Consider the following 19,103-nt stretch of genomic DNA (forward strand, 5'->3'; position numbering starts at 1 on the left):
GTGTATTTATTATTAAGCTGGTCTCCTGCAGTGAGGTTGTTGTCCTTGGACGCCCCACAGTCCTGTGTGATGGAGTGGATGGAGGAGGAGGAGGAGGATGGAGGAGGAGGAAGGAGGAAGGAGGAAGGAGGAAGGAGGAAGGAGGAGAATGGAGGAGGGAGGAAGGAGGAAGGAGGAGGATGGAGGAGGATGGAGGAGGGGCAGCAGAGGATCCGATCTGAAGCAAACACAGTCTCCATCCTCATCTGCTGCAGAGACTCGAGCAGGACACCTCTCCAGCAGCCGGAGCCATCTTTGCGTCCCCCCTGTCTCTCTCTCTCTCTCTCTCTCTCTCTCTCTCTCTCTCTCTCTCCATCCTCTGCTGCTGCTGCGGTGACCCGGAGCTGAGCTGGAGCCCGCGGTGGTTCCCTGTCCGCTGCCCGAGCAGCAGCACTTCCAGTGGAGCGGGGCCGAGCGGCAGCCTCCGCCCTGGACCGACGAGCTGGCGGACATGTCCCGGCACATCTACACCCGTCACGGGATAGGAGAGGGAGTGCAGAAGCCTGTGTTCCAGGTAGGAGGCAAACATCTCCTCTTCTCCTCTTCTCCTCTTCTCCTCCTCTCCTCTTCTCTTTCTTCTCTTGATGGATTGCTCTCTCAGTTTTTAACTGGAGCTGAATGCTTCATCTTCCCTAACGAGCCTCTGGGGTTTCCATTAATTTAGTGATCAGGTGCTGATTTGAAAAACCTGAGATGATGTGTTAAATTATTAAACCGTTTCTGATGGAGTTCCTCTCATGGTGTATGAAATGTCCCAGGCCACTTTTTACAGAGAAGAAATTGATCTGAGTTCTCAAACAAAATTTGCTGCACAGATAGATAGATAGATAGATAGATAGATAGATAGATAGATAGATAGATAGATAGATAGATAGATATATAGATAGATAGATTGTTAGAAAGAAAGAAACATGACTGTAACCTGACATTTTACAGTGTATCCAATAACTTTATTTTGAATAACTAAAAATGAATAACTAAAAAGAAAATGAAAACTCAAATACAACCAAATAATTGCGATATATACATAGTTTCAGTTTCGGCAAAGAACACTGACAACAAAATGTCTGTGAAAGGCTCATATCTGCCAATATTTATCTGCCGACTGATATATTGGTAAAGCTCTGTGAGAAATATAGACACTGTTGGCAGATGCAGTAATTTAGATACCTGACGGATCAATGTGTGTCACCATATTGATGCAAAACCCGGAGAGCCATAAATCAGGCCGATATTGATTTGTAATATTGACCACAATGTTGGAGGGTTAGCAGAAATACTGAATACTGGGATAACTCTCACTCTGTCTGACAGTATGATTCATATCATCATATGAAATAAATGGTCACTGTGTCCGGTCCTAATAGTTTGATAAATACTTAATCAATCCTGCTGGGAAACTGCAGTGTTGCATAAACCATGAGGCAAAGATGAGAGGTTATATAAAGGCTACAATACAATACATTGAAAACACGGATGCTAATCAATATATATTTTACTGTTATAGTGCCAGTAGTAATATACTGTACATCAGTCACGCAAAAAGCAAATATGTAGAGATTGAGTTCAAACTGTTACATCTTTGGATTCCTTGGGAAATCTGAATCAAGTTTATAAGCCATTTTCACGACCGATGTCTAATATGAACCCTTTTATAGATATATCAGTATCGCGTATAGGTTGGTGATATGCTCCTATATGAAAACTTTTATTTTACAAAATACACTTTCTTAACGTAAATTCTATATATTTGGTTGTATTTGTGTAGTTATTAATAATAAAACGTAAACTTTGTAATATCAAGCCTCAATTACATTTCTTTATCATAAAGGTTTGATAACAACATCTTAGGAATCATAAATTTTTTTTATCGGTCAGGTTCCACTGTATGATAATGGACATAATAAGTAGGAAAGTGAGGAGAAACATAAATCAGGTACTATCAGTATATATATATATATATATATATATATAAAATATATTCAATATATGCTCCATTGCCTCAGGAGGACAATATGCGGCAGATACAGAGATAGAAAAGTCATTTATCATATTTCACCTCCTGGTTTTTCACATCGTTCCTCATCAGATGAAGTGTTTGCTAACGGGCTCGTCAGGCACAGAAACAAACTACCTGTGAAATCAGGTCAGAAATCATGAGTCTGTGTTATGGATGTTGGTGCATGACAGCCTGATGAAGTTCATAGAATCAGGTCATCACAGAGGACAAGAGGCAGCTGGAAAAAGAGCTCTGCCAACCCGGGGGCCGAGACGCAGGGTTAAATGGGGGCTGCTGGAAGGAAGGTGCCCTTGAGCAAGTGTATGAAGACAGTGAGGGATAAATGTGGGGAAGCTGTAACAATAACAGGGTCGCAAATACAGGAAGTGAATTTGTGTCTGTTTGAACGTCACCAGGGAAACAGAGGGACTTACTCCAGACGCAGCCGACTGAAGAGGTCAGACGGCAGCACCACGTCCACCAGCTTCATCCTCAGACAGGTGGGTCACAAGTCGCTTTCCTTTCAACAACCTGGAGCTGACAACAGCTATTGAACTATATCAACATGATGAAATGCAGTGGTTTTAAACATGTCGCCTATTATAACCTTTTTAGCTCTAATATGATCACGTCAGCGTATGGGAATCTGACTGATACAAAGATTTTAAGGCTGATATGGATCAGGAAATAACAATGAAAGTTGAAAATGAAAGTTGTGCTTTGATAGATTGAATTTTACTTTCAATACTGCAATATTAAAATTTCTAAAATATCTCTAATCAAAGGAAATTGGCTGGAGCGAGTTAAACTTCGCTAATTATCAACAATGTCCTACTAAGTACAACTGAGACTGAATAAGTCCACATTATACTGAGTACAATGTAGAACTGAATTGGATTAACTGGGTCTTTGTTGTCCCATAGTGGCCACCATACTGACGATAAACCTTTTTGATTTAGGTAACAATACTAAAAATAAAGATGGACAACATTACAGCTCATAAAGGGGGCCCCTCCATGTTAGCAGATGGGACATGGAACCGTTGAAAGTCAGTCGCACCTCATTTTCATAGCATCAAAAAACTAAAACACACCATTCACTCCCAGAACAGCTGTCAGGGGCAATTTGGGGTTTGGTATCTTGCCCATGTGGATTGGAACCATCGACCTTCTGGTTAGTGGCCGACCCGCTCTACCTCCTTAGCCAGAATGTAAAGTGTGTCATCACATCGTACAGAAACATTATTTGAGCAGGTGTGTTTTTCCGTCTTTGTGCTAGAAATGTCACAAAGTCTCAGAGACTTGAGAAAGCGAGCGCTCCGGCTCTGCTGCACCACTGCTGCTTTCTGACCCCAATCCTCAACCGTTCCAGAACCTTCAGTCTCACTCACACAAGTTGGACTTTAGCGTCAAGTGAGAAGTGAAGAAAGGTACAGGAGGTCAGACGATGTGTTGCAGACACAAGCTTTTGTTCACTGTTGTGTAGTTAAGGGAACCGATGGCCTAGATTTGTTCCAGCCTGGGAATTGAGTCCGCTCAGCTGCTCAGGAGGCGTCGAGCAGCCATGTTTAATTCATCAGGAAAGGGCCTGTTTAATTCTTCTTTTCACATGTGCCACTGTTAAGCAAATTCTAATTGGTATCCTGTATGAAGTCCCTTCTGTAATTCATAATACAGGCAGGGACTTAGCCTGGACTTTGACATCCCACTAACAAGTAACCAAGGGAACTGAGGCTGCTGCGGCCGTTCAGCGACACCAGGGTAGTTTGTCATTGGTTACCTTTGTCCCCAACACCTCCACCTGGCTGCCTTCTTCCTTTCTTTGTCACTGCCTCTTTCGTTTCTCCATGACCTCGAATCCTCCATCATGTTCTGGCCTGTGCCAACACCACACGTCTCCCTGAGGAGATCTGCTGAAGTCAAATAAAAATAAATCAGGTCGGAGCCCCCCACGTCATCTATTATCCAGATGTGATTTATGATAGTGTCAGTGCTTGTATCTGTGGCTGCTGTTTGTATTAGAGTACTGAGGAATTACAGGTCACACATATACATTTACATATTAATATACATATAATATACATATACAGTACATATACATAAGCTTATATATACACATATACATATACAGAACATTTACTTATACATGCACATATACATATACTTATACATATACAGTACACAGATACATATCGAATACATATACAGTACATATTCATATACTCATGCATACACATATACATACACATACACAGTACATATACATACACAGTACACACACACACACATATATATGTATTTATGTATAAATAAACTTTTTTTCCTTTTTCTTTTAAATATACTTAAACTTCTAAAAATAAGTTGCTGAGTGTAGCTCAGTCCCTAATACAATGGTCAACTTCATCTTTAATTGACACACAAATAAAAATGTAAAAAGATAAATCTGAAGACAGAACAACCTCCATACTCCCTCGTACTCGTTACTTTTCCTTATAACACGCTCAACACCCGCGCTGTGATGTGTCATCACCGGTGTGGTCGTCATCAGGTGAGAAGTGGCTCTCTTTTGATTCCCCCACGTATCCATGGTAACGGGTGCCCTTTAACAACAGGGGTCGGGCCCGGAAGGTGGATGAGCAGGAAACTGCAGCTCCGCTCCCTTTTCAGCAGGAAGTACTTTCTTTATTTAAACACTAGGTGCTCACAAGGCAAGACAATTTTATTTATAAAACACCTTTCAGACACAGAGGTGGATTCAAGATGCTGCACACGGTCAAAAACAACACAGAGACTAAATTAAAAGAAAAGAATTACAAATTTGAAAGCCCAGTTTAAAATAAGATACAGTTTCCACCCAGAAATGTCTAATTTCTGAATCACTCAAACATTAAGCAGCGAAGCTCCCTTAACAGAATTAGTTTCTGCTTGCAGCCAGAAACACTGATAAAACAGCAGCGTCTTCACACTGCTAATCCCTCTTATGTAGGTCACATGGCTCAACTCAGCAGCCGTTTAATGCATGAATTACTGCAGGAGTACGGCCACTGCTGTCACAACTGGCACAATGAACTTTAGCCCTCCAGTCACTCTGAGTAAAACTTCTAACAAGAAAGTAACCCTGTGAATATTATACAAATACTGTATAGTGAATAGTAAAACACTGGAGTGTCCACGGATGTGTTGTACAAGTAATCACATGATTATTTTCATTATAATTCTATTAATGGATATGGTATTTTCAGTATTTAATAAATCGCGATAAATTCCTGTCATGTCACCGTCAGAGTTCTGATTTTGTCATAGATATTCATAAAAGTATTCAATTAAAATCCCATAAAACAGATATAAACAACAAATTCTTCAAATCTAAAAAAAGAAAATGTATTTGCTTTACTATGAAGGTTCCCGGCTCAAATCAACATCTCTAAATGGTCCATAAATGTGAGTGTGATTGGTAGTTTGTGTCTGTGTGTTGGCTCTGTGATGCGTTGGTGACCTGTTCTCAGGGTGTTGGCTCCAGCCCGCCCCTGCGGCCCTCAAAGGATAAGTGGTATGGATAATGAATGGATTGTCGATTATCAATCGTCCCCTGATGGCTTGTTCCAGCCACTACATGTTAACCAGCCACAACTATAACCCGAATCCTTACTTTACATCTCGTCATATTTCCAAACCTGGCCCTGAAACTAAAGGTCTCAATCTTAAACTCAGTGTTTGACTTGTGGAAGCTGAACGTTGAAGTGAATGAAGCTCCCAAACTGTTGCAGAATCCCATGTTGACCTGCATCTTCTGAGATACCCAATAAGCTCCTTCTCTCTCTTTCTCTCTATTTGTCTATTAGGCGTTCCCCAAAAACATAGGCCTGATGTGTTACTTTATGCACCAGCACACACACACACACACACACACACACACACACACACACACACACACACACACACACACACCTAACCCTAACCCTAACCATTAACCTAACCTAAACCTAATTGTAACCCTAACCCTAAAACCAAGTCTTAATCCCCAACAGTCCATTAAAGATGGGTCACAAAGTGAGGACAGGCCAAAAGGTCCTCACTTTCCCAAAATGTCCTCACTCAGTAGCTTGTAGACTCTGGTCCTCACAAAGATAGCTGTACAAGAGCACACGCACACACACACACACACACACACACACACACACACACACACACGCGCACACGAACCCACACACTGCTGAGGTGCGACACGTCAGTATCTGATGAGTAGTTTGATAGTATATATAATATCTGATGACTGTGGAACAGGAAGAAAAACAAACAAAAAAAGAACTGACGCAGGTTTGATGAAGATGCATCAGCAGGAGGTTGAGCTGCTGTAACGTGTTTTGTCAGGAGAGGGCGCTGTTGTTCTTTCTGTATTTTTGAAGACAGAACACAGAAAACATAATCTCACAGTTTGGATTGGATCCTACAAGCATAAAATACCAGTTTGATTAATGTATCTATATTTGATCATTTTAGAAATATTTAACAAGATAAATACACATTATTTTCCATCTGAACTTTCTATGTAAAAGGTACACAGCCAAAATAATAGTAATAACTTTTAACAAGCCAATACAATACCTACACTGATATTAAACTTTAATATAGACAACCACTGAAACATTTTTCAGTTGTTTTTACTATCAATTTTTGAATCACAGTTTAAAAACACAATTTATTAATCAAATAAATGCCTTCATACATTAACTTAAGGACAAGTTCATGCAGGCCATGATTATTATAATGAATGTTTGGTAAAACGAGGGAATTAATCACTAGGAGCTCCATAAAGAATGAGTAAACTATGAATCGATCAAATACATCTTTACACTCCTCCATTATTCAGTGATTATGTTTAACAGTCGTGGTCATAAAAGCATCAAACTACAGCTTTTCATTGAGTTTGTCTGTAACAGACGTTCATAGATTGATTTTATAGACGTGCACGAGCAGCTGTAACAGAGCAGCAGCATCAGCATCACAGACGCACACACACGCACACACACACACACACACACACACACACACACACACACACACACACACACACACACCCACCTAACCCTAACCCTAACCATTAACCTAACCTAAACCTAAACCTAATTGTAACCCTAACCCTAAAACCAAGTCTTAATCCCCAACAGTCCATTAAAGATGGGTCACAAAGTGAGGACAGGCCAAAAGGTCCTCACTTTCCCAAAATGTCCTCACTCAGTAGCTTGTAGACTCTGGTCCTCACAAAGATATCTGTACAAGAGCACACACACACACACACACACACACACACACACACACACACACACACACACACACACACACAAACACACACAGACAAACACACAACACACACACACACACACACACACACACACACACACACACACACACACACACACACACACACACACACACACACACACTGAATTCAAAGCTTGCTGGTTAATGATGCTCTCAGGCTGCGGACCCCATTGCCCCCCCTGCCTCTCTCCACCTCCCCTTTATGCCTCTTCCTCACTTACAGTCAACCAGCCCGAGCGTAGCCTCCGCCGGCCAATCAGCAGCCCGCATCCCACCTCTGTCATCAGACGGTGCTGGAGGAAGGGAGGATTGGCTTGTGTGATCTGAGCTTGGAAGGCAGATGAAATGCCAGGTCTGCTCTGCCTCTGGGGACAAGCAGGCTGCCTTATAATGGGAACCAACACTCGCTCGTCTCGGGGGCAATAGCATCCAATTCAGCAGCGGGAAAACACAGGGCTCCACCTTTTTCGTTTTACTCTGTCTGCTGCTGCTCTGGTGAGGTCTTGTTGCTCTGTGATCATACCTTCATGTGGAGACAGAGACGGCTGCTGGGCTCTGTCACCCCCGCCTGTACTCATCATCATCATCTTCATCCATCCTCTCTGGAGCAGGTTGATTCCCCCCCTCCCCTTTTTTAAATATTTTTTGCATCGACAAGCTGCTTTTTGGAATCTCACTCCTCCATGTACGATAACTTGTACCTACATGGATTTGAAGACTCGGAGGCGGTGAGTGGACGGGGCGTCTGACACTTGTGAGCCTTGCTGTTGATCCCCCGCGTAAACACCCACACAGGGCATTGAGTCTTGAGTGGGCTGAACGTGCACTTTTCTCGGGGGAGTTGGAGGATGTTGGGGGAAGGGTGTGTGTGTGTCGGTGTGTGTGTTTTAGAGAGTGTGCTCCTCAGTCAACCAACTGTACAGTTTGCTCATCAGATGACAGCTCTCCCCTCCTGTCTGGACTGAGCATCTGCAGATCCTAACAGCCTTCCCTCACCATCGCTGCATATGCATGAATGGCCAGTATGCATGGAAGCCTGTTTGTGAGCATGAGGGGATGTTTATATATGTGTATGTGATTCCCAGCAGCAGCTTGTTTTTCGACAGTGCTGGAGGACGCCTTCTTCCTTCGTGGCCGCATTTGTCTTTTTCTCACTTCATCACATCCCGCTCTACATCAGGGTTCACAGAATAGACCAACATCCATAGTCATATCAAGCAACTGTAAACGAGAACGGACACTAGGTAGAGAAATGCATTCCCGTGCCATTGAATATAAATTCTCATCTGTACGCACACACACAGGTTCCAGGACGCGTGGATATAACCATATTTGATGCAGAGAGGCAAACATTATTATCGACGGGCATCTGTGGGATAAAAATGTGTCAGCGTAGTGGAAAAATAGATCAATAAATGCAGGAGGTGCTGCTGGGTGGAGGGGAGGAGGGAATCCCACTGAGCCAGAATCTGTCAAGACCTTTCCATAACTCCACCTGACGCCCGGGTGCTGCTTCGAGACGGGAGGTGGAGGAGATTTTTCAGTTGTTCTGCAGCAGGAGCAAGGTTGAGGTTCAGTTTGAGCAAAAAAAAAAAAAGAAGCACTTTTGATTGTTGCATCTTGAAGAATCAGTTAATTTTTATGTTGCGTTTGCACCCCAGTCCATTAGTCTGTTTGCAAGAATACACAAACACCACTTAACAGATTTCCATTAAACTTGGTAGAAGGGTGTGTTCGTTTTTTCCTTCTAGTTTTCCACCATGTTTTTCTCCCATTCAGCCACAAAAACTTTAGTGAGGTCCTACACTGATATTGGGTGATAGGGTTTGAATCCCAGTTCATCCTGAAGATGTTGGATGAGGTCGAGGTCTGAGGCTTTGTGCATCGAGGTATTTTCATGTGGAAACAGGAGAGCCCAAGCAATGAAACAGCTCCACATGTGGTTAGGATTGTCTATTTAAACCAATTGTGACACAACGCTGGCTTATCACCGCCTGTTAAAAAGTTGATCTAAAGAACTTGCAAGCAAACGGTTTATTTACTCATCCAGCTGACACCGATTTATTCACTTGGATTCATGTTTCCGCGAAATGGCAAATCCACCTTCTTATAAGTCTGTTTACTACATATAGTCGCAGTACTGTTACTGTGTGGTGCTGAGCGGGTGTGTACAGTGGGTTTTTCAGAGCTTTTCAAATGAAAACAGCAGCCTGATGTGGCTGTGGAAGAGTACAGCTCTCAAGAATCTGCTTGTGTTAATTTTCTGTCAAAAACAAAAGGATTTAATCAAGTGTAAGTATTCAAAAAGTCACTTACTTTAATCTGTCAGTTTGTAAGTGAGGCATGAAAGTGATTTTAAAGCTCAAATAGTGGATTTTTCCTGCCAAAGTGGTCGTTGGAGTTGAATTCTCTCACCTTCTTATTCCAAAACTTTGGACTTTTTTATGAAAGAACCAGAGATTCATCAAAGGACAATTTCTGTTGGAACCATAGAGATGCTCTTTGCGTCCCTAAGAGTTCACCGCAATCCAGAAATGCCTAAGTCTGTTTCCTGTTGTTTCAGCTGCTGTTAACATGTGGTATTTGTTCCATTATTAATATGGGTCTGAATAACTGATGAGTAGATGAGGCTATTAACGCTCCACCTCAGACTGAAGCAAACAAAAAGATCTCTCAGAAACGGTCTCATCCAGTCCGTTGGTGTAGATACGGATTGATTTATCACTTCTTTACGATTGATTAAGCTGCAGGTTCAGTTATTTCTCCTCCAATTCCTCTCAATTCCATTCATGTGTCAATTGATGCAGGAGGAATGTGGGTTTACTCCCCCCCCCGACACCTCTGAACCCAAGCTGAACAAAACCAGTTGAGACAATGTCTCCGAGCTGCTGCGTTCCACATTGTCTCGTGTTCGGAGACGCGTTGGCAGCGCTACAGACGAAGACGTCTCAGGGGCTCTCACTGTCCTGGTGGTTTCCTATCAGCACTTGTCCTTAGCTGGCGGGCCTGTGGATGTTTTTCAGAAGTAAGACTTTGGTTGGGTGGATTTCTGAGGCAACAGGCAGGGAATCGAACTCACCTGTAATGACCCACAGACTCTCTCTGCTCGTGTGACTCACTTCCAGTTGATTTCCTATGAATGTGTCATAAGCTGTAGATTGTGACCATGAACGTAACAAAGCCTCATGAGAAAGTGAGGATTCCTTTTATCTGGATCCACACCAAAACGTAATTGGCTCTTTCGTGGCCCATGTCCTGCCTTTCAACCAAGCTTCATAAAAATCTGTTTCAAAAGATAGATTCAAACAAAACAGCCAACAAACACAAAGATAGGGGTGAAACCATGACCTTTGTGTTTTTGAGGTAATTAGTAAATGTATTATAGCAAAGTTTTGAAGAAGACACTAAAAGTGGAGTCTTTACTTTAAGAAGGAAATAATGTTATTATTAGTATGCTGGTTATCCTGTAACTGTGTGTGTGGCATCTGTTTCCAGTTATGAATACTGGCGGATGTAAGGAAGAGAGAAAGCTTTCTGCTGTTCATGGAGACTCTGATAGGAGAGCAGGTCCGCGGAGGAAGAAGGATGGAGATGAGAGAACAGACCGAGCTTTGGCGTCTGAGCAGATAAGGCTGGAGTGTGGCACGATGGACTCAAGACTGGCCACTTGACACTCCTAGATAATGGCCTCACAAACAACCCACTGTCAGTGTGTGTGTGTGTGTGTGTGTGTGTGTGTGTGTGTGTGTGTGTGTGTGTGTGTGTGTGTGTGTGTGTGTGTGTGTGTGTGTGTGTGTGTTTGAGGGAGAGACAGGAGGCAGACAGGGAGGAGGGGGAGAGGTGGGTTCGCTGAGTCGTTTACATGATAGTCATTTTGGTAAAGCTTCAAAGTGCCTCGTGCTCTGAATACCTTCTTTCCTTTCCAGTGAAACGTGCTGAATGACATCATATTTGACATTCGTGCATGAGCAGTCTCAGAAAAAGCAAAGTGACGAATACAGAGAGCAGCATTAAAACCACTATAGTTTATCTAGACTACTTTGTGGTTTTCAAACACTGAATGGACTTGAATTTAGTCTTGTCTTAGAGAAACCATGAAAATATATCAGAGACGACAAAACCTTTACCTTTTTCAGAAGTACCTAGAAGAATATGGCAAACGATCAGAGAAAAATATACTTTTCAAAGACTTTTCCAAATGTGTTATGTACCAACTTTGGTTAAGTCTAGTTAGTGTATTTTTATTTCCATTTTTTGAACGGTGGCACTAATTGCACATAATCTTTATTTCTTTGGCCAATGTCCAACTTTCTACTAAATTCCACTCAAATCTGAAAAGGTTTATCTCTAAAATAAACAACCAGTCCTTGGTTTCAGTTTCGTAAATGTGCTTTAGCTGCTTTTGTCTGTTTTTGGACAAAATAGTAGACATTAGACAATATTAATAAGACATTTTACACATGTTATGAAGTCAACTAGTAATTGATTACCTAATAATCATAATAATAATAATTGAATAATAATAATAATAATTATTATTATTATAATAGGTTGCATTCCTCATTAATATATCTGCTGATTATATATATATATATATTTTTTAAAAAAGGTTCTTCATTATTTTAAATGGAGGAACTAAAATAAAACAGGTGTAGTGACCAGTGGGGAGGTGCTTTCATTTTCCTCTCTCTCCAGTCGTTATAGATTTCATTTGTAATGAGGCAGTAAATAACAGTTATTTGTATCAACGAAAGAGTCCCATGGCTCTGACTGGATCATTAGCAGAGGTGCCTGGAAGCCCTGGACAAAGGCATTAATCCTCACTGTCCTGCCCAGCAGCTTGATTTCAGAGACTAACTGCGGTTCAAATCCTCTGTTGCACATTTGCCATTTGTGTTCATTCCATTATTGATATGCAATAGTATTTTTTTTCACACTGAAACCATGTTATCGGCTCCAAACAACATTTCCAGATTCAGGACAAGAGCAAGTCCTCTACTTGTCTTTTATTCTGCTCAGAGTTTTACAGATTTTCTTCTATTCTTCCTGCCTGAAAGGATGAATGAGTGTGACACTGTCATCAGTCAAGCATGCAGTGTGTTGGCAGATCCACAGGACACATACAGATACATACATGCTATCTACCACCTCATATGATAATGTGGAGTTTATCAAAAACATGCTGTCCCTGTGTCTTTTTTATCGGAGCTGTTAAATAGCCGATCACCACAGAGAAAGCAATCACACAAAGCATCTGTTCTCCTGTGAAAGTAGCTGAACAGGGTATTTGGAGGCTCTACTGCCGGAGAAGAAATTGATGAACAGGGCAGAATTTAAAGCAATACATCATGTGTTAGTCCTGATGTCAAGCAACCCTATGTAAGCATGTTTCCTCCCCCCTGAGCTTTGAAATATTGTGTGTGCGTGCGTGTGTGATTTTGTTCTTGCACATGCACTGTGCACAGCTGCCACTGCTGCTACAGATGATACTTCTTTTTATTAGATAAATCAAAATACAGAAATATAAATTAAAAAAACTGTCCACTACTGCTTTCAAAACATACAACTATTCCCTAAATATGAGTATACATACCTATAATAAATCTATGAATATTTCCCCAGGAAATCAAGTAAAATATCATCCAATTGCTGTAAACTCTCTACAGTCCAATGAGTTTCTTTTGTCACAAGAGCAATTCAAACAAAACCCAACCAGAGATACTTTTTGTAGGTATTTTAGGTCCAGACAACATTTTGTGATCCACCTCTTTTGCTATTTGTTTATCTGCGGGCAACCAAAACCTGCTCAAACGTAATTGGTCACACTGGAAACAAAAAAACTAAATCTGGTCCCTCACCTTCAGATTCTGCATATTCACATGCAGAATCTGCTTATAGGGATTAACTATTGTTTTAAATATAATTATATGCTGTATAATTTAGATTTCCCTTAATGGCATCCGAGAGACCAAATCTAAACCATAAAAAACAGACCTAGAAAATGAGAAATTGGGTTTTGACCGTATTCTGTTCCATATAAAACAGAGAAATACAATGAATCCTATACATGAGAGATGCTCAAACCATAAAATATGACATAAGATCATATCATTTATATTTGGCCATCATCTCTTTTCTAATGAAAAGAATTGATTTTTTTTTTTGGACTCGCTTAATTGATCTTCTTCTGAAATGTGTTTATGAAAGATGCTCTCGGCTATTTATGGATCCATTGCTCACAAAATCTCACATCTTCAGCTCTCATGAAATATTCAGATGAGATGAATGAAGCCTCATTTCCAACACAGCGTATCTGCCGGTGCCATTTACCTCCCTGTCCTCCCTGGGCGCTCTTAATGGGTTGTGTTCAACAGAGGGCCCATATGTGGCAGCATCCATAGGGCGACAGACTGTGCCATCGTCTGTTAGATAAACATTTGTGCTGAGGCCTGGTTTTTCAGGCTGAGTCGCCAAACGTCCGCCAGCTGATTGTCCGGCAAAACAGGAAAGAGAATACCCCCCAACCTGATGAGCAGGAGAAGTAACAGCACAGAGCACCTCAATGAATCAGGACTTTATAGATATGCTCATGGCTTTGATTAGAGGATAAGTGAATTAACTAATTGAAAGACAATTAATCACTAATTATTTTGACAAAAGTAATTTGTAAGCACAAATTCCCAATATTTGACATTCCAGGTCCTCAAATGTGAGGATGCAGAGATTTTCTTGGTCTTACAGTAAGCTGAATAATTTTGAACATTTGATTATTGGTCACACAAGGCTGAAATAAATTAGTTTATTTCCAAGTAAAACAGGACGTTCTGACTGATGGAAACATCTCAAATCATTACTGAATACATTCAAACACACAGAGTCTTGACCTTTAAACTAACTTTTTTTTTTAACTGATTTTTTTTTGCAACTAAAGATCTGACAGTTAGGATATACAAATTATCCACCTGACTGTTTATAGTATAGAAGCTGAACCATTCAGCTAGTCAGAACTGGAACGCCTCCACGATCTTCACGCCTCAACAGCCGGGTGGCGACACGCTGAATCCACAGCCGCCACTTGGACAGAGCGAGGTTAGAGATGAGCTCTCATGAGCGAAGGTCACGTTTCAGAATTTGATCATCAGAACGTTTTATGTGTAATCTTACAAAGACACATGTGACTTTTATGTGATTTATTATTCATATTACTACATTCAGACTTAGACCTAGATTATTTCTTTGCCATTAAATTAATATATTTCGGTTTTGTTTCTGAGATTATGTCGGAATAAGTCCTACAGTTCATCTTTTGTCGTTGTGGTTCTGGCTTGTTTCAGATCCAGAATTCTGATCCAGAATCTGTGGCTCAGGTTGTGGTTGAGGTCATCGGGAGAGGGTTCAAATGTTCTATTTCGAGTTTGAAAGGGTTGTGAGGTGGAGGCAGGGTCTCGTGATGATTCATCCAGACTCGGACTCGCCTCTGATATTTTAGTTTGATCAGTGTCATCTCGTTGCATTGAAGCATCTGTAGCTGCAGCTTGTTATTTGAGAGGCTGACATGTGGTCAAGGTTCGGGCTTCACCACGTCGAATTGGAGTCTACATACATGAATACATGGGTAAAAGCAAAGAAAGGAGTTGTGTTGTTGTGTGAGAGCAGAGTGTTGACACGGCACACAGTAACGTGATATCCTAGCTCTGAGCTAATGTAACACAAAGAAGACACCGCGTCACCTGCCATACTGTCAACATGACATTATTATGTTAGGATGCATTAGTTCAAGAACATGGAGGGAACATCTGACTGTTTGCGTGCGGAGACTGTGTAATAGATACCTGGATTTGAGGATAAGCAGTTGTTGCACTAAGAGAGCAGGGTGCACTTTAAATCCCAATTCATCCGACCCACAATGGTTTATAGATTATGTTGAGTTAATTGTACTCAAATTTATATATAAATTATATATAGTATATATATATATATATATATATATAGCCTAATTATTTCAAGGCCAATTAAGAACACATGCATTGTGCAAAAAACTGTTGCAATCTTCTGTATTTTTGCCAACTTTTTATTTTCTACTACACATGATTTTATGAAAATTAGTCAAAGCAACATTAAAGTTAAGGGCAGTGTACAACTTGTATTTCTTTGTTTATGCCACTTAAAATCTCTGAATAGAAACAAAACCTTAATTTTTGTGTTATACAATACAACATAAATATTTTACGTTAACAAATTGTATACTATGTTGACATTTTAGTAGTTGTTATTGTTGTTATTTGACAAGGTGTTCTTACATAAAAGGGAAAAAATGAAAACTTCCTCCACAGTGGCTCTGTGATAATATGGTGCTGATGAACCACAATATTAAAGATTGTGTTATTTGTGAAACTTATACTAAAATATAACTAAACAAGATGCAGTTGACTTTGATAAACTCCCTCTAAAATGAGTTGCCTGAAATGTATTCTCGGAAATGTACGACTTTTTTCTTGTACTACTATGACTCTGGTAATATTATAAAATGATTCTCTCTAAACACTCTTTTTTCTTCAGTATGAGCCTTGTACTCCATTGTACAAATGTGGACACATTTTATGAAAAAATAGGGATGTTCTCTGACCTTTTGTTTTACATTTGTTGATGTTGGAATAAGAAAATAGTGTTGACACGTTTTTTAAAAAGTCCTGTCATGGAAGATGTCATGGGTGTTGATAGTACTGTGCACAACATTACGTCATGCTACATAATCCAATATGATAATCATGTTCATATGTCATGTAAATCGTGCACTGATTGTTCAAGCAGAGAAATATGGGTTTAATGTGAACAGTCTGCAAACTGGAAAAGCACAGTTTTATTGTGGCTTTATGCTGCTTTTTGTCTCTATGAAGACAAAGTGAGAGACAGTGACACACAGAGACATGTTTGGACTGGATGACAGATGAAGGTAGACAGGCTGGCAAACAAATAGGATAACAAATGACTGTGGACAGGTGGGTTACAGACACCGCGGGGCCAATGAATCACAAAGGCTATTGGTGTCAGTGTGGGAACCGCAGCAGCAGCAGCAGCAGCCGTGCTCGCTCTCATCATTCACTCCCTCATCTCATTTAACGCCGGTGACACGGGGAATAACTGGCTCCTGACCCTGGAGGAGAGGGCCATGCGTATGGTTGCCCCGCGGGCCACAACTCACAGTGCGGGCTCCGTACCTGTGCTAAGACAGATATGATGTGATGAGCAGTAATCAGCTTGTGGACAGCCTGAGCCGGTTGCTCCCTGCTTGTAGGGCAGGCGGCCGGTGTTTATGCTAATGTAGTGATTACTCAGCCGTAGCGTAGCGTGAAGAACAGATTTTGTGTCATAGAGCGACAACATCTCACTCCATCACTGAGATGAAGTAACAGATAACTGGACTCGAAAGAGAGAGGGAAGAGGGAAAAGTGATGAATTCAAGTAATGTATAATCATCTGTTCTGACTAGCAGGTGAAAAGACCTACAGCCCAATGTATGAAGGTTTATGAGTTTATAGAGTAGATAGGGGGTGTGATAATGTTTTGTATTGTATGATACAGTTTAAAAACACACCTTTATACATATTTTGTCATGAATTGTAACACAAGCAGTAGCCTTCAGCCACCGGCTACCACAAATGTCCAATTTTTGGCTCAGTTTACAACAAATCTAATCGTGACGGTTATCGTAAGAAATAGAAAGAGCACGTAATAGGGCAGCAACTAAAAATTATTTTCATTAACTTTCTTATTCTTCCAAATACTTTAATTAATCACTTAATTGTTTGGGCTGTAAAATCTCAGTTAACAATTATAAAAAATACCCCATCACAATGTCTCAGAGCAAAGGTAACTGTCAAAAACTCAAAAATATCCAGTTTATCGTCACCTAAGACCAAGGAAAGCTTTGCATCCTCATGATTGTGGACAATGAGAATCAAATATTAAGGATTTTTGCTTGCAAATGACTGAAGTGATTGATTAGTTGTCAAAATAGTCTTGCAGTTGATTAGTTGACTAATCGACTAATTGCTCTACACGCAGATCTACCCTGTGTTTGCTGAGTCCTCTTTAGATGGTCATATATAGTATAGCATGTGGAAATACTGCTGATGTACAAAGGGTGTCCCTTTGTTACCATGTTTTTTTATTATTATAGTTTTTGTTTCTATAATTGTGATGTTGAAATTGAAGAAAAATATAATTCACAAATAATTTCTCATAGTGTTCTTAACTTTCCATGTTTAAAATATGATTATACAAGTTTCACTTAGAGTCTGTTTCTGAGCTCAGAGGCGGCAATGTGCTCCATTAGCTCTGCTATGTTTCAGACTGTACATTACCGTGTCACAGATGTGTTCAACAACACCAGCCCACTGTATATATTTATGAGCGCACAGAGCTTTCATTACACGGCACAGTTGTAACAAATTGGCCCTGGAGCCAGAAATCCCACATGAGAACACAAACAGCTTCAGTGATGGTCAGCCAAAGGTGAAGTGGTGGAGCCAAGACAGCGTGGTCACACATGCATCATCCGTGTGTGAGAGCAAACAACACGTCAGTGCTGTTTTAAAATGGAGGAACTGTGTGCACTGCCGATTTATCCATCTGTTATGATTGATGGATCTGTAGTAAAGGTCCGTGAGGGAGGGATCCGCTGACAGGACCGGACTGTTCAGATGTGTGATGTCTGTGATTTTTCATTTCACACTCTGAAGCATTGAGGATGAAAGTTTGCACTAAATGTGACCAAATACCCCAAAATCCCTATGTATCAATACAACAGCACAGTATTCTGTGGGTGTCATTTTACCAATTTTCCAACACACTGATCTAATACAATGTTTGACCTTGAACTGTGCTATTGATTAGCCCAATCAAAAGTAGTAAAAGGTATCAAAACTGTTGTAATAATACTTGTGATATTTTTGACACTTGCAGAACGTGTATTTTTAATAGTAGCAGGAGAAGGCCACTTAACAAGTCACAACACTCTCTGTAGACAGCAGTAACAGGTTTATGCTGTGATGATGTGCAGCCTTTACCGTTAGGAAGAGACATTATTTAAAATGAACCAAACATAGGACACAATAATATCAAAATCACTCAAATGAAGCATTTGCAGTGTGAAGTACTAGCTTGCTTCTTTTTATGTTAATTACATTTTGTCTATGTCTAAAGTTGGATTTACTTAGTTACGGTTAGTTAGTCCTTTTTTTTCTTTGTCTTTACTTGTTTTTAGTAAGTGTTACATTTTTGCTGTTTTTATAACGAATAGAATTAAATCCATGATATTTAAAACAGGTTAAATAGAATGAAAATATCTGTACCATGAAAGAAAAGAGAAACAGACAAATTCATCAGCTCATTGATGTTAATATCAGAGAAGATAAAGATATATTTATAAGATGTATAGAATCATAGAAATATGCATGGTGGATTGTAAAGTCTGTATGAAAGTGGCCTGTGGCCTGTGTTGACCCTGTCCCTGCTGTGTGCTGTGGCTGAACTGATGTCTCCATCAGGACGTCTCCATCAGGACGTCTCCTCAGCGGTCCCCACCCCTCGCTGCAGGCTGGGCGGCTCCCTGCATGGGATTTTGGAGCTGGTCGGGGCTGTGATAACATTCTGAGGGAAACTCTCTCTCCAGCAGCGTCTCTGTGCCTCCACTGCTACTTGTGTTTATGTTTGCACACTTTTCTCAGCTGCTCATTGCTCAG

General features: G+C 40.6%; 1 protein-coding gene across 3 annotated transcripts in view; it reads left to right on the forward strand.

Annotated features, from left to right (window-relative positions):
- The first annotated feature begins 164 nt into the window (after nt 1-164).
- The window catches only part of cacnb4a (calcium channel, voltage-dependent, beta 4a subunit), a 30,786-nt gene continuing 11,847 nt past the window's right edge, over nt 165-19,103 (forward strand). Inside the window, exons 1-2 of one of the 3 annotated variants that reach the window (XM_035174632.2) lie at nt 165-553; nt 2,455-2,538. In XM_035174632.2, coding sequence (XP_035030523.2) covers nt 491-553; nt 2,455-2,538 — 147 coding nt within the window. In that variant the 5' untranslated portion in view covers nt 165-490. Of the gene's footprint in view, nt 554-2,454; nt 2,539-7,685; nt 8,088-19,103 lie in introns of those variants that run through there. The other 2 variants (XM_035174631.2, XM_035174633.2) reach the window with 2 other exon arrangements.

Source organism: Hippoglossus stenolepis, chromosome 13 (assembly GCF_022539355.2).
Source record: "Hippoglossus stenolepis isolate QCI-W04-F060 chromosome 13, HSTE1.2, whole genome shotgun sequence".
In the NCBI taxonomy this organism is placed as follows: domain Eukaryota; kingdom Metazoa; phylum Chordata; class Actinopteri; order Pleuronectiformes; family Pleuronectidae; genus Hippoglossus; species Hippoglossus stenolepis.